The sequence below is a fragment of the Myiozetetes cayanensis genome, unplaced genomic scaffold, assembly GCF_022539395.1.
Source record: "Myiozetetes cayanensis isolate MyiCay16 unplaced genomic scaffold, myiCay2020 scf18, whole genome shotgun sequence".
Classification (NCBI taxonomy): Eukaryota; Metazoa; Chordata; class Aves; order Passeriformes; family Tyrannidae; genus Myiozetetes; species Myiozetetes cayanensis.
This window is the reverse complement of record NW_026087389.1, coordinates 8,777,297-8,791,505: the sequence shown is the minus strand read 5'-3', so window position 1 is coordinate 8,791,505 and position 14,209 is coordinate 8,777,297. Positions and strand designations below refer to the sequence as shown.

At 34.9% G+C, this 14,209-nt stretch overlaps 1 protein-coding gene across 6 annotated transcripts in view; it reads right to left on the bottom strand.

Moving 5' to 3' along the window:
• Positions 1-581: 581 nt before the first annotated feature.
• The window catches only part of CFAP20DC (CFAP20 domain containing), a 66,554-nt gene continuing 52,926 nt past the window's right edge, over positions 582-14,209 (bottom strand). For all 6 annotated transcript variants that reach the window (XM_050313163.1, XM_050313162.1, XM_050313164.1 and 3 more), the window contains 2 exons: positions 5,048-5,139; positions 582-1,269 (listed from right to left, as the gene is read on the bottom strand). In XM_050313163.1, the coding sequence (XP_050169120.1) occupies positions 1,157-1,269; positions 5,048-5,139 (205 nt within the window). In that variant the 3' untranslated portion in view covers positions 582-1,156. The remainder of the gene's footprint in view (positions 1,270-5,047; positions 5,140-14,209) is intronic.

The following is a 14,209-nucleotide window of genomic DNA, read 5'->3' as shown; positions in this document are numbered from 1 at the left end:
GACATTCAAATACATTAGTCTTAAAAATTCACTGAGTAGTCAACTTGCAAATAATTACAGTGGAATAGCACTGGATATAATCAAGTAGAAACTTAGAACAAGAATCTCCAGAAATGCCTATAGATCACTTTTGCCAAGTGATTTTCACATTCTCTTTAGCTGTCTCTAAAAAAAGTGTTAGGTGGACTCCAAAGCTGTTCCACTGAATCAACTCCATTACAACACAATTCCTTGGATTTCTTTCATAGGCAATCCCTGCCCGGCACCTTTTTTTCAATACCTGGCAGCTGATTTTGTAAAGATTTATTTACCCTTTAGGCAAGTGTCCTGTTGGTTGGTGGGGGGATGCTGTCGACAACAGCACTGCACTTGCTCTGGGGCTGGAAATGTCAGGCACTGCTTGGAGCCAAGCAGCAGCCGTGGCAATGTAGAGGCATCAGGGTCAGGTTAACTGGATTTTAGAGCAAAATACAGTACACAGGATTCATGCACAGTGATAAATAAGTTTAAAAAATAAAACAAAGATAATATACTTGCAGTATTTTATTAATTTCATATAAGGATTTCATTTTCACGTGACCACAGACCCTGAAGGGCTTGGCACTGTACACACGGCACCAGCCCCTCTCTGACATCATCCCATCGCTGTAAATGTGCAACTGCAGAGAATTTCTTGAAGATGAGGAAAAGCTTTCTCTGATGACTAAAAGGAGAGAGTGGCCTTATGAAATGGAGGCCCGTGAACAACACACTGTATATCTTACAGAATAAGATAGCCCACTCCAATTAAGTAAGTAGTAAGCAAGTAATTAATGGTTTTTTATTTGAGTAAAACTATAATTTACAGATAAATATCACCAACCTTCTTGATCCAGCTTCATTTGTCTTCATGTGGGAGCTGTGAATATTGGAAATAAATCAGAGTAACAAATAACTGTCTTAGACACAAGGAACATTTGTATTATGCAGTTTTCCACTGCATTACAACTTAACACAAAACTATAAAAATAAGACACTGTTTACAAAATACATTAATTTGGTTGCAAAACTATTGTTTAATTTAAGTTTTAAGTTAGGTAATAAATTATACTCAGTCACATTTTGCAAGAAGCTAAAAGATACTCTGAATACAAAATGAGATCCTCTCATGTTCTGACTATGCCAGTTCATAGTACTTCCCAGAATTTGGATCAAAGTAACAGTTCAGGCCTGGATCATACGGAAGAGTCAAAACTTCGTCATCTTCTTCAGCATTGAAGTCATCTTCACCTGCATGAAGTGGAAAAAGTAAGAATAAATCACTCCTATTCCCTCAGACAAAAACATGGAAATACCTTTCTGTCAGATGTGAGAGATTTTTTCTTTAAAGTGTATAATCTTCTGACCTCTGAATTGTTACCTTCAAGATAACAGCAATTCACATTTTTATTATATTTCTGAGGACTTGTACTTAGCTGAGGTGAAATGATGTCAGTTGGAGTTTGCTTAACAACTGGACTTTTCAAAGTCCAATGGAGCAGTTCACCAGAAGTACCTTTACTAATAGTGGATCAAAGTATTTCTAAGTGATATTTTGCTCAATAACCTTCTTAATAACTTTTTAGCTTGAACAAAGGCAGTCAGTGCGTACTTAAGGCCTGTAAGAATGAAAGAATTTGAATGTCTGGTATCCAATATGTCACCTTAATGTCCAATATAGGTAAATCTGTACAAAAGAGCTTTCAGTATCAGAGAGGAAATAAGATTCTTCCAGACAATAAAAATTTTAAATATAGGTTTTCTAAAGTTATATAAAATTCAAGAATGTTTTCAAGTAACAGAATTGAATCTTCAGCCTAAAACACACTGATAAAGCCATACAGATTTTTATTACAGATGCTTTATACATTGTAGCTTCTTGTCTGCCTTTCATATAAGCTAAATCTAAGTTATATGATGTATACCTTTTTGATAGGAAATAATTCACAGTTGAATGCAATCTGTACCTTGCATTTCACCATAAATGTTCAGCCCATTCTCAGGCTGCTAATACCAAATGAATGCTTTGTATGCCCTAACACTCCATAATAAGGAATGGCCTGTTATGCGAACGGCAGCAGTTTCGGAATGCTCAGTCTATTTACAGCCAGGATCACACAACGATATATAGGTTACATTATCTGGAGACCAGAAAGTAGGTTGGTGCATTTGATGTGTACCAAAGTGTGAGCTTTATCGCTTCAGAAGAGATTTCATTTTTGTTTCCTCAGCAGCATTAACAAATACCATCAGAACTGTCTTTTACTGTAACCAAAGGTAAGAAGGTAAAGCCAAATTGATGCCCTCCCTGCTGCGGGTGCTTCGTCAGGCCTGGGAAGGTAAATGAGGTTAAGTGAGGTATTTTGTTTGGATAGCTCCTGGGAAAATTATGCAATGCTGAAAGAAGGCAAAGAACTGAATGTTTTTTCTCTGCTTCATATCACAGTACACAAGGAAACAGTGTTCATGCCTCACTCCCCTGCACAGCATTACAATTTCACCTGAAACCACATTGTTATTTTCACTGCATTCTTCCTTTTATTATTTTGCTTTTCACTGACTGTGCTTCTTTTCAAAATGATTTTACCTAAGAACTGGCCCCTCAATACATTCCCTGGTTTGAATTAGGAATAAGAAATTCTTCAGACTCATCAGGAGAATCCCTCTTACCCTGTGTGCCTTGAATTCATACCAAATCAGAATTATATTGCATCCAGGACTAGCTGGATTTATACCTTCATAGCAATAATTCCCTGCATGTGAATTATTGGTCACGATGTGACCAAGAAGAGAAAGTTTTCTAGACGTATCTTGTTTTTAAAGTTAGGCTCTCCATTCTTTTAGCATCTCACCAGACCTCCAAATGCACTTCAAGGCATTTCTAAGTGTTGCAACAGATTTCCAATACCAGTATGGAGTATTCAAGTTTGAACAGACCTATGAAAACCTCATTTCTGTTCTTCTTAATAAACAGAAGTACGACTTAAATTAAGTGATATTCTTCTGAAAACCTCAAATAATGTGTATTGGTTGTATTAGAAGGCATCTTTCTGATTTTGAGTGATACATTTTTTGCAACCTGACCACATGTAGGAATGAAGTGCCCATGGCCACAATAATTGATAACCAGGTCACCTTCAACGAAAATTTTCATAGCTGTTTATGCTGCTACCACCCACACTTTTGGGGTTGAAGCTATTCAGAACTGCATGAGAAAGCCTCTTGGCAGTTTAATTTGCATATCATGGTGAAAGCAAAATCAAAGCTTTTGTTCCTAAATCGCTAAAAAATTAAACAGCATTTTAGGTGAGAAAATACCTTGATTTTAAATGAAAACTGAGGTCTGTGATATACACTATAGAGGGATGAGTATTTTTTTGTTCTGAGCTGAAAGAAGGCTGAAGGTAGGTAGTCCCAGTGAATACCTGTCATATTAAATGAAATGCTGTCCCACTAAAATCAGGGGAGCTATTGTTTTTCTGGAGAAAGACTTGATCAAGATGTCTAAGCCCAGATAACAAAGAACAGGGCAGGCATGTGGCAGCTTTTTCTGAACTCTGAAATGAATGTACAAATAACTGCATGGTTATTATTATGTTATTATTATCTATATGAAGTTTTCAAAATTACAAACATCGTACATATACGAGTCAAAATTTGACTGCATAAAGGCACAAATATAAAAAGCCTAAATAAAAAGCTATACTATATAGACATTTTCTGTTCTCCAAATGTGCAATCACAGGTACATGATATAAAACATTTCAGCTTAAAGGAAAATGAGTTTAGGAACAATTCACAAAAGAGTTTGAAAATCCTAGTGTGAATAACAGGAGAATTACAAATTCCCAAATAGACTTTTTTAAAGCTTTTAAAGATAATAACACAATTTTTAAAATTTACAAAAATTATAGCTTTACTGCATCAAGCCTTAGATTTCACAATACTAACATAAAAAAGTTCTCCAGGACCTATTAGAAATTTTTGTCCAACGTGCCTTTAATTCAAGGATTACTGCCCAATTCTCTTTGGCTTATTTAGGACCCTTAACACTACATAGTACTTGATTCTTCAAAGCAAGGTCCCTTCCTGACAGGAAAATAGAATTTTGCTGTCATAAACAATTACAAATATATGTCTATGAAAATATTGCCAATTTGAAGGGCATAATTTATTTTAGACAGTAAAGCACTGAGACATCTTTACCCCTCAGGCAGCCAAAATCCATGGGGCAGATTTATGAGAGTTCACAGTGAATTCCAAAGACTTGAAGAAAAATGTAGATGTCTACCCTGGAAGTGTTCAAGGCCAGGTTGGATGGGACTTTGAGCAGCCAGGTCTAGCGGAAGGTGTCCCTGTCCATGGCAGGGGGGGTGGAACTGGATGGTTTTCAAGGTCCCTTTCAGCCCAAACCATTTATATGGTGACTCTATGATGATGACTCTACTCTTTTCCCTAAGATAGCTGATAGGAAAAAAGGGCATTTGCAGAAAACAAGGTATTTTCTTTATTCTGTTCTTAACTTTCCAGTTTCAGTTAAGTTCTTTGCCATTCTCTAAGCAAACACCATTAACATACAAAAGCTTGTAACACTGGTGACAACAGTCCTCAGGAAATCACACTAAGATTTCATTTAAGGGTAAATCTGAAATTTTTCTTCATAAGAGAAGTGTCTCTTATGCAAGTATAATTGTGCCTCTGAATAAGAATATTCAGTCTTTGTGTTCTTTCTTACATGGGTTTGCCATCCCCATTAGCATAAATTCCTTATTTTAAACAAATAAGATGCATTTTTTATGAGTTAATGTGTGTAGTGCCAGAACATTAGGAAATTGCCACTGCATGTTATTCTAGCAGAGGCAAATAATACTGCATGGAAAACTGTTAGCTTGAGCTGAGCATATTAAATAAGAGAACTTGAAACTAAAAAGTATAGAAAAGTATGAAAAGGCAGCACCATCACCACAGAAACAACATTTAAAAATGTTTTTCTATCCAGGTTCATTTAATTTTCTTTATAAATTCCTACTTTGATTATTCTGTTTTGTTGAAGATTTAGTGTGCTCTTCCAGTTGTTGACTTCCAGGAATGATGGGCGGACTGAACACATTCGACCAGTCCCTGAAAAATGCAAATCAAAATATTATTCATAAAAGCATAGTTTATGTTTCTAATTGTTCTAATTTTTTATTATTAAAAAAATTGAAAGTAAATCACGTTGTCAAATGTGCTGAAACAAAATCAAGCTAGATTTTATTATTATAACAATAAACTTTACATTTAGTACAATTATTAAATATTAAGCCCCTGTAATAGTGTAACACAGTTAAGTGGTGTATCATTCCCTGTCTGGATGGTTGGTGAGTTAGAGCTGAGTTTAGACATGAAATGGATGCCACTAATGGTTTTCTAAAGAGGAAACATTGATATGGGAAAAAGCATTGTTAGGTAAATACATTATAAATAATTCTTTATAACAATTTCTTATTGCTACAAAATGTCTGTTATAAATAAAAATTTGTTATAGAGCATGACATGATTCATCACAGCTGTCACAGAAAAAAATTTTGATGTGACCTTTATCGTAGAGAAGAATGTCCCTTCCACCTATTCAACTTAATGGACAATTTTTGTCTCTCCTGGACACTACTGTGATAGCTTTTAAAAATGGTTCTCATGCTGTCAGACATTCATGCAAAGTTCAATGGTCATTTCACATACATCACTTTATGGAACACTGATTGTTACAGCTCAGAGAAAGGAAAACAGAACAGTTGTTTTTATTGTTATTGTTGTCTGGTTTTTATTGCAAACTGAAGTGCAATTCAGTGACAAAGAAGTCACTCATATTATACTATCAATCAGAGAAAGATTGCCCTGGAAGGACACATCTAAGTAACAAAGCTAAGACATTCCTTTTGCAGGTGCCCATGTCTTGCAATTCTTCTCACGCATGAAGCTGATCTCTGCACAGGAAGCTAATCTGGGTATAGCTGATGTTTCCTTCTCATCTCTCCTCTTCAGCAGTAAAGATCTGGAAGCATTAAGGCTTCCATATAATCATTAACTAGACTAAATAACTGCAAGTCAACACTTGAACACAGAATTCAAGGGACCTCAGTGAATCATCTCATTTTGATAGAACCAGATCCATCCTTTTTGACCAGCCTATTTCACTGAAAGGCAAGAAGAATGGAAGGAGATAAATTCCTATATGTTTGTGTCATGCTTATGGGAGCACTGCAGCTCTAAGGAGTAAATTAAACTTGTTTGGAGGTTGATTCAACTTATGTCTGGCCATGGCTGTTCCAACAACTGGCACAAAAACATTATGCATATGAGCTTGTGCCAGAGGCTGGGGAGATTAGCCACAGTTGTAGAGGTAACTTCAACATCCATGGCTTTGTCTAAAGGGGATGAATTTTTCCAAAGCTTGGCAGCTTTTTTCGCATTGCCAGGCTGTAATTGTCTCAACTCAGTTGTCCAACACCAAGGAAAAGGGTAATTCACTTCTGCTTTCTGAAAAGCCTTCATGATCTCAGGTACACGTTGCTTCTGTCAGAGAAATCTGGCAAGGCTCAGTCATCTGGTGTAATTGCTAAAATATGCCAACCACTTTTTTTTTGTTTTGTTAGTTTTTCTGCTACTTCTGGACATGTTATTGATTCCACATCATCTCCTGTTGGCATGTACGCATAATCTGGGGTGAATCAGGGGACAACCACCTATCTGTTTGCAGTCAAAACGGAAAAAACTAATTTTCCGCCTCAGGAAACAGAACTGCTGGCGTAGAAATCCAGCAAGTAGTACAGCAGATTTAAAGGAGGAGATATTGAATTTTCCATCATTTCAAAATGTAAAAAACATACGTCAAAATTTTTTTACACCATCGTATTATTTTCACATATATGGCCAACTTCACAACCGATCCTCCTCCTCTTCTGCTGTTCAGCTAATGCCAGTGAGACCTGGTACAAGTAATGCACACAGCAATACGCTTGCCTAGACTTCTCATTGTTAGCTCTCTGTCAGTGCACCATATCTGCATTCCCTGAATATACAGCCAAAGGCTTTGTTTACACCAAAGCTTCAGAAGTTTTTAGGAATAGCAGCTAAATGCATGCTGACATCCAGTGGAATGGAAGAATGCATTTTCCATTTCTGTCATTTGCATGTGTGGTTCGATCTGCCTCAGAATCAGCCAGCACAAGCCTAACATTGGAATCTGACCACGCTCATAAGATGTGGTCTGAGAGTACAAAACATCATCACATACCTGATTCTCTGCAATTGCACTGAAACACAAAGTGGTGCAAGGACAGAGGAAAGACAGTGCTTGCTTCTAAAGAGAATTATCTCACTCAGACCAACAAATAGAGTTACAACAGTAAAGCAGTTTTAGAGTACATACTGCAGTTCTACAGGTCTGGCACAAAACAGAAGAGTTTAAAGATACATGTTTTTCATATAAAGCATGTATCAGAGAATTTCTAAAGAAAATAGTTGGTATCTGTAAAACAGAGAGGATGTTAGTAAGAGAGAAAGAAAGATAATAAGGCAATTACCTGCAATGGAAAAGAAAGAGGCAATTCATTTAGAGAACATTGAGGGAGCGAGGTAATAATGTGTCGTCAAACCAGTATTTCTGCTAAATTAATAGTTCTTATTATTCAGGAAATTGATGAATTTTAGTTTTAAGTCTCATCTCTGGAAGATCTGCCTGAAATATCAAGTCTGGGAAATCAGATACAGCATGATTTGTGAGTAGCTGGGTGATTTTATCTTTGATTTTGTCTTCATTTATTGGAGTAATTTTTGGTGTAAAGGAGTTGTTAAATTTAATTTTTGTATTTATTTTGATGCACCTGATTCAGTAGATGAATGACTATTCTCTCTGGGAGGTCCAAGGTCCAAGATATAGGGATTTTGGTGTTCTAAAGTGAGGTAAAGGAGTTTTTATATATGATAGAGGTAACAGAGATGTATTGGCAAGTTCAGTATTTCCTATTGAGGAAGTCTAGATTCAGATTATGTTTTTTTTCTCAGTGTCCAAGAAAAACAAATCATTTTGCCTTTCAAGCCTCTCTCACCAAGACAAGTAATTAAAACATTACTGTATTAGGGTTTAATTGTTGACTTAACATTACTTTCAAGGTTAAAACATTTTACACAATATAGGTTAAAAATGGTTTATCCCTTCTACAAGTTAGGTAGCAATGTCTAAATTAACCTCTCCTAAAATCTTGAAAAGAAAGATTAAAAAAATCTCATGTGTGCTGAAATCTTCTTGGCCAAATTGCAGCAGAGAATAAGTGGGTTTGCAGTGTAATTCTGACAGATGCTGGAGTCTAGCAGTCACAACAGACTTTTCCACAATGAAATCTGCAGTTGCTTTTAGGAAGCAACTGAAGTATGTGTGTGTGTGGATGTGTGAGACAGAGGGTCTGAGTTAATTTTAATAAAACATCTTGAAAAATTTGTTAGACCTTGACTAAAGGTCAAGGCCCAGCCTGGAGACAACTGGCAATATTCTGAGAAACACAGACTGTGGCCTCTGCTTGCATTTATTGTGGGTTTATTCTGATTGAAAATGAATATACTTTTTGGAGAACTTATTGAAGTTATTGAACTTATTATCTCCTTAAAACAGAAAAGTTAATCACACATTCTGACTTATTAAAGGCACTCCATTTATGCTATCAATGCCTCCAGCTGTAATCAATACAATCAATGTGCAATAAACTATCTAGAGCTTTCCTGATAACAGTGTAGAATGCCAAATATTGTCTTTTGACATTGTAAGCTGAATTGTAGGAAGACTCAGAATAAATTCCACACACACTCACAGTATCATGTACCTTTAATGCTTGCACTGATATTCTTCATTATTCTGAAAGATATTCTCCACACCAAAATGCAATACAATTTTTATATAATCTTGTTATATTTTTCTTTTAAAAATTACTTAAAAATTCTCTAAAAAATATTTTCAGATAATAATATATTGAAATATCACATGACAGCTGAACTGTGATGGAAAGCAAAAGAATCTTTTGGACTTATGAACATGGTTTTCAGTTTTATGAAGTTTTATGATAGTATGTTAAATTTCACAGAAAAATAGCATTCATCAGCAAAACCTGTTGAGAAAATTAGTGATGCTTTATTAAGTAGAACTTTTCAATTGCCATGTATCAAAATTATCACCACCAACAGGAATCCTTAGAATCAGAAGGCTTTCATTTAAATCTTAATGAACACCTTTGATAGTTTGGTTTTTTTACAGATAATTTTGCAGACTGGAAGACTGAGAAAATGCCAAATCACTTAGTATAAAGATTTTTAACATTGCTGTGAACTGAGATAGCATACTTTACTGCATTTCTTTTGGATTGCATTTAATTTGTATTACTTAAATCAATGGGATCATTTAATCCATGTTATTAACAAAATTGAAATGCTTCAAAGTTTTAGTACGGTTTCATCCAACAATCTATACAGAAATTAAAAGAAATTTGTTCAGCCTTGTAGCATACTTAAAAAGTGCAAGGCCAGGGCTACATTACATCAACACAGGAAATGTAAAACCAACAGTTTTGTATCATTACAAAGACATCAAATTGTCAGACTATTAAGTACCTGAAGTGCACAATCACTAAACCCACAAAAGATGGTATTTAACTGCATAAACTACTTAGTAAATCTTTATGAAAGTGAGAGGAGAACTAACTTGTGCCTGAGTGATAGGAAGAGGAGCACATTTGCTGAACTAGCTTTTTTTACAGTGGATTATTTGACTAACTCTGTGAAGGTCCAGAGAATGCCAAGGTATGAATTAGGAGTGTAAAAACGCTTTAAGGAAAAGAAAGGACCAATTCTTGACATCTTGGGCAGCTATCAACCTAAATCTCAGAACATAATTCTGTTTGTGTTAGTAATATTTAACAGCATACGAAGCAAATTCTGCTGCAAATGCTCAAAGTGGTATCTTATTATGATGCACCGAGTGCAAACTACTGGCTCATATTAAAAGTATGGTTCAGTACAGCCTAAATATTCACTTCAGCTAAGATGAAGACTTACTTTTCTCTTATTTGTAATTTTAATTGTATCTATTTCAGAAAGTTTAGTAGAGACTATCTTTGCTCTTAGATAAATTAATAAGTCACCCAGCTTTGTAAGACCCCTCACCTATTCCCCAGTATGTCTTTTTTGGAGCATGAGTTACTTGTTAAGCTCCTCTAGATTAACAGGTGTGAATTTTTAATTATTTACATATCTGCTGAGCTTCATGCACATGTATAACTTTATTAACTTAAGTCAGATTACCTACATACACCCATTTATTTGGGTTCTGCTTTGAAATACATTAATGATGTATGCATTATAGAAGATTTGGGTTTATTTTTTAATAGAAATAAACTCTTCAGTGATAGCTTCAGTACTGAAGAAAGGACTTATGTAGGCTATTAATAATGAGATTTGAGTTATGCACAAAATGCAATTATATTATTTGAAGATATGTTGAAACTAAATTTTAGGTTCTGCAACTACATGTCTGTAATAGTTATGAAGTCACCTGACACTTAAATTGTCCATTACTGTGTCTAAAATGCTTTAAACAATTCAAATTTTTGCAGATTCATAAAGTTTTTACATAAAAATGACACAAGCCAATAAAAATTCAATATTAATTTATACATCAATAAGTGTTCAGTGCTACTCAGTTCCAGGTGGGAAAACCCGCATCTTTTAAATGAAAAACTGAGTGAGTGCACAGCAGAAGAAGATATACTACCAAAATAATACAGAGTATATTTTACATACAAATCAAGGATTTTTGAATGCACATTTTAATAAAAATGTTGAAAAATAACATAGATTTATGTGTTCATATGACTTTCCATGATTTGAAAGTTCTAGTTTAGGAAGTATTTAAGGGCAATCTGGCAATACACTGATGATTAAAAAAAAGCAAGCCATGAGCTACATTGTATTATTCTCCTGGAGTGCTACTGTAGTTTCAAAATATCATTAAATCAGCACAAACCAACACTTACCATTTCCTGCACATTTTTCACAGTGAACTGCATTCTGACTATGAGTAATCTGTTAATCTGTTCTTTGCCTCACAATCCGTCAAAGTGACAGATTCATTCCATCCCTAATACATAATATCTTCATTTACTGTATGCCTTACTGGAACTTTCTTTCTTTCCTAGCACCAAGATTTGGAAAATCACAAGCATATTCAGAGAATGCCTTCTCCCTTCCTCCAAACCACTTCAGCAAGTCCAGCCTGCCAAACACTGTACCTCCACTGGAGGCAGAGATGTCCTTAAAAATAAAACCATTTAATTGTCAGTGAATTAGTAACTAACATGAGATCATAAAAAGTACAAGTGCAATTGTGCAGGAGACACTTGAATCTCTCCTAAAGTCTTTAATTTGTAAATGAACTATGGGTTCTAGCACATATGGATGCTAGATTAGATTCAAGGATAACAAAGGAGATGTGAACATTAATAGATATTAAACAAGATATTTGGATAGTGTAAGGTGCCACAGCAAATGTGCACAGCATAATCATGCTAACTAGTATGTGCTGAAAATCTGACCTGTTAATGCTTTCCAGTTCTTCTTTCATTCCAAAGTTGAAATGATAAATTTGTGTAGGTTACTAAAAACATATACAGTCATCTACATCAGTCTAAAAATACAAAGTACTTGAATCTAGAGGTTTAACATCTTAGTAATTAAGATATTGTGCTATGTGGTCAATGTTTTGTAGTTAAATACATGACATTTCTATCACAGCTTCTGTTAAATGGAAGGAACATTTGATTTACTTAAAGACTGAACCTCTAGTTCATCACCATCTTAGCTTCCTGCTTAGATTATAGTCTCCATATTCACTAGCAATACAAATGGCACTAACAGAGAAACCTAGTGTTTTAACATCTAATTTAAGTAAAATACTAGCTCTTTCTTATCCTTGGTAGTTTTGATTTATTTATCAGAAGACTGGCTGTATAAATTGGAAGTAATGAATTTGCAAAGGTGTGTTAAAATTCCTTCATGTTAATCTAATCTCAGCAAGCAGATTCCAGTAACTACATTAGATACTCATTGATCAGTGAATCAAATGGATTTTCACATTTAGTGAAGTGTCCGTTAGGTAGGATGTACTTCCTTTTTTTACATATTTTTAACAATTAAATAAACCATTAATTTTTAAAACTATATTTTCATGTTTCACCAGTTCAGGACGCACCTGAATCTAGTACCTAACAAATCTTTGTTCATAGCCAGCCACCAGGAGCATCCTACTGCTCTGTGCATCCTGGATGTTGACTGCAGCCCATCAACTTTTAATGGATGATAAGGAGGCACAGGGTTTTTAAAAATCAATGGAGAGATGTGACTCAGCAGAGCACTAACTTCAGTATTATCAAACTTGTTAAAGGTGATGCTATTGAATTCTTTTAGTATGGAAAAACTACTTCTCTTTTCAGAAAAGTAGAAGAAAAATTGCAAGAAAACTCAGACTTTTTTGTATATTAATGCAATGAATGGGACAGCACAAAATCGGAAACTTAATCATCAGCACAAAGCAAGCACTATGCTACCTCAGTTTAATTTTCCAAAAACATCAAGTTTTGTCAGTCTTGCACAAATGATATTGGAACAGCAGAGAAGGGAGGTGTGGGCTCCCATGGCCTTGGAAACCCAGATAGTTTTTCTCTGTAAGAAAATGTTGTATGTGTATGGGATGTTGGTCAAGGAGTCTGATTTGTCTGTATTTAAATAAGCTTCCAATTCAGGAGAAGAACAGAGGAACAAATATATAGTTCCAACTGAGTACTGAAGAAGAGATTGCAACAGTCTGGGAACAGGAGGAATCCCACACTTCTTAGGAGATAACACCTATCTCTTCCTTTCAATCTAAGATATCTGAGAGGCTTGTAAAATCTTTTACTGCATATTCTCCATCTCTGTGTATAAGCAAGGCCAGACAACTTTGTTTGAATGGCCTAGGAATATCCAGGAAAAGTGTGGAACCAATAAAAATTATTCTCAGTTAGTCTTGAAGATACAAAAAAAAAAAAAGAAAAAAGAAAGAAAAAAGAGAAACTATCTTAACACAGAAAGAACAGATATAACAAGATAATACAGCATGTTTGAAAGTATTTGCCATGTTTTATATTGAAACCCTTAGTGTATATACTGCCATGTTTCCATGTTCTCAGACTCCCATACAAGGGAAAGCCATTTTTGGATTATTTTAACAAGCTTTTATGTGTTAGCCACTTGGTTCTTAACAACCTTTCTGCAGCTAAGCTTTTTACCATCATGATTAAACAATGTAACCTGTTCAATTAGGTGGTTCCTGTGCCATTTGCTTCTTTTGTCATGTTCTTTTTCATGCACATTATAGCCTGACAAATGCAGCAGAATTTTGCTAATTCAGATTAACGACTGGGAGATCTATTGCAAATTACTCTATTTTGTGGGTAAGTAACTGAACAAGTAAAATAAAAACCAAAGTACATTTTGTGATACATTGCTCTTGTTCACTTATTTTGACTACTGTTCTGTAATTTTATAATACTTCATAATGTAATATTGTCTGTTTTGCAAAAGTAATGGGGTTGTATAGCTTTGATCTTATAATGAATCATAAAAATAAATATGCTTCTTTGTTTGCAAAATTCAATCTTTAAATGTGCTTCTTAACTAAGTTATTCTGCTATTCAAACCTTTGCTTGGAAATACAGGAGACAAAGACCTTTTGTGTCTGAATTTCAGAGCATGCATGTTGGAAGGGTTCTGGTGTAGTGCAAATAAATGTTATAGCTACAATCCTTCTTTTATTGCACCATTTTGTAGGTGAGTTTAATCTTACAGAATCTCTCAATGGTATAATAACACATGCACCAGCTATTGGAATGTTTAGTTTTCATCTGGGATGGATGAGAGTGCTTGAATGGTAGTCTCAAAGCTGAACATACTTTTAAATTTGAGAGTTTACAGTAGATGTGTTTTTGTGCTGGGATTGCTGATATTATGCAAATTATGCAAATGTCAGGTGCCATGATAATGGCAATATATATGGCAGCAGTAGGTTCTGAAAAGAGACTTCTCTAGCAGAAATTTTCAAAGAAAAAATAATTTACTTCGTGAGATCAAC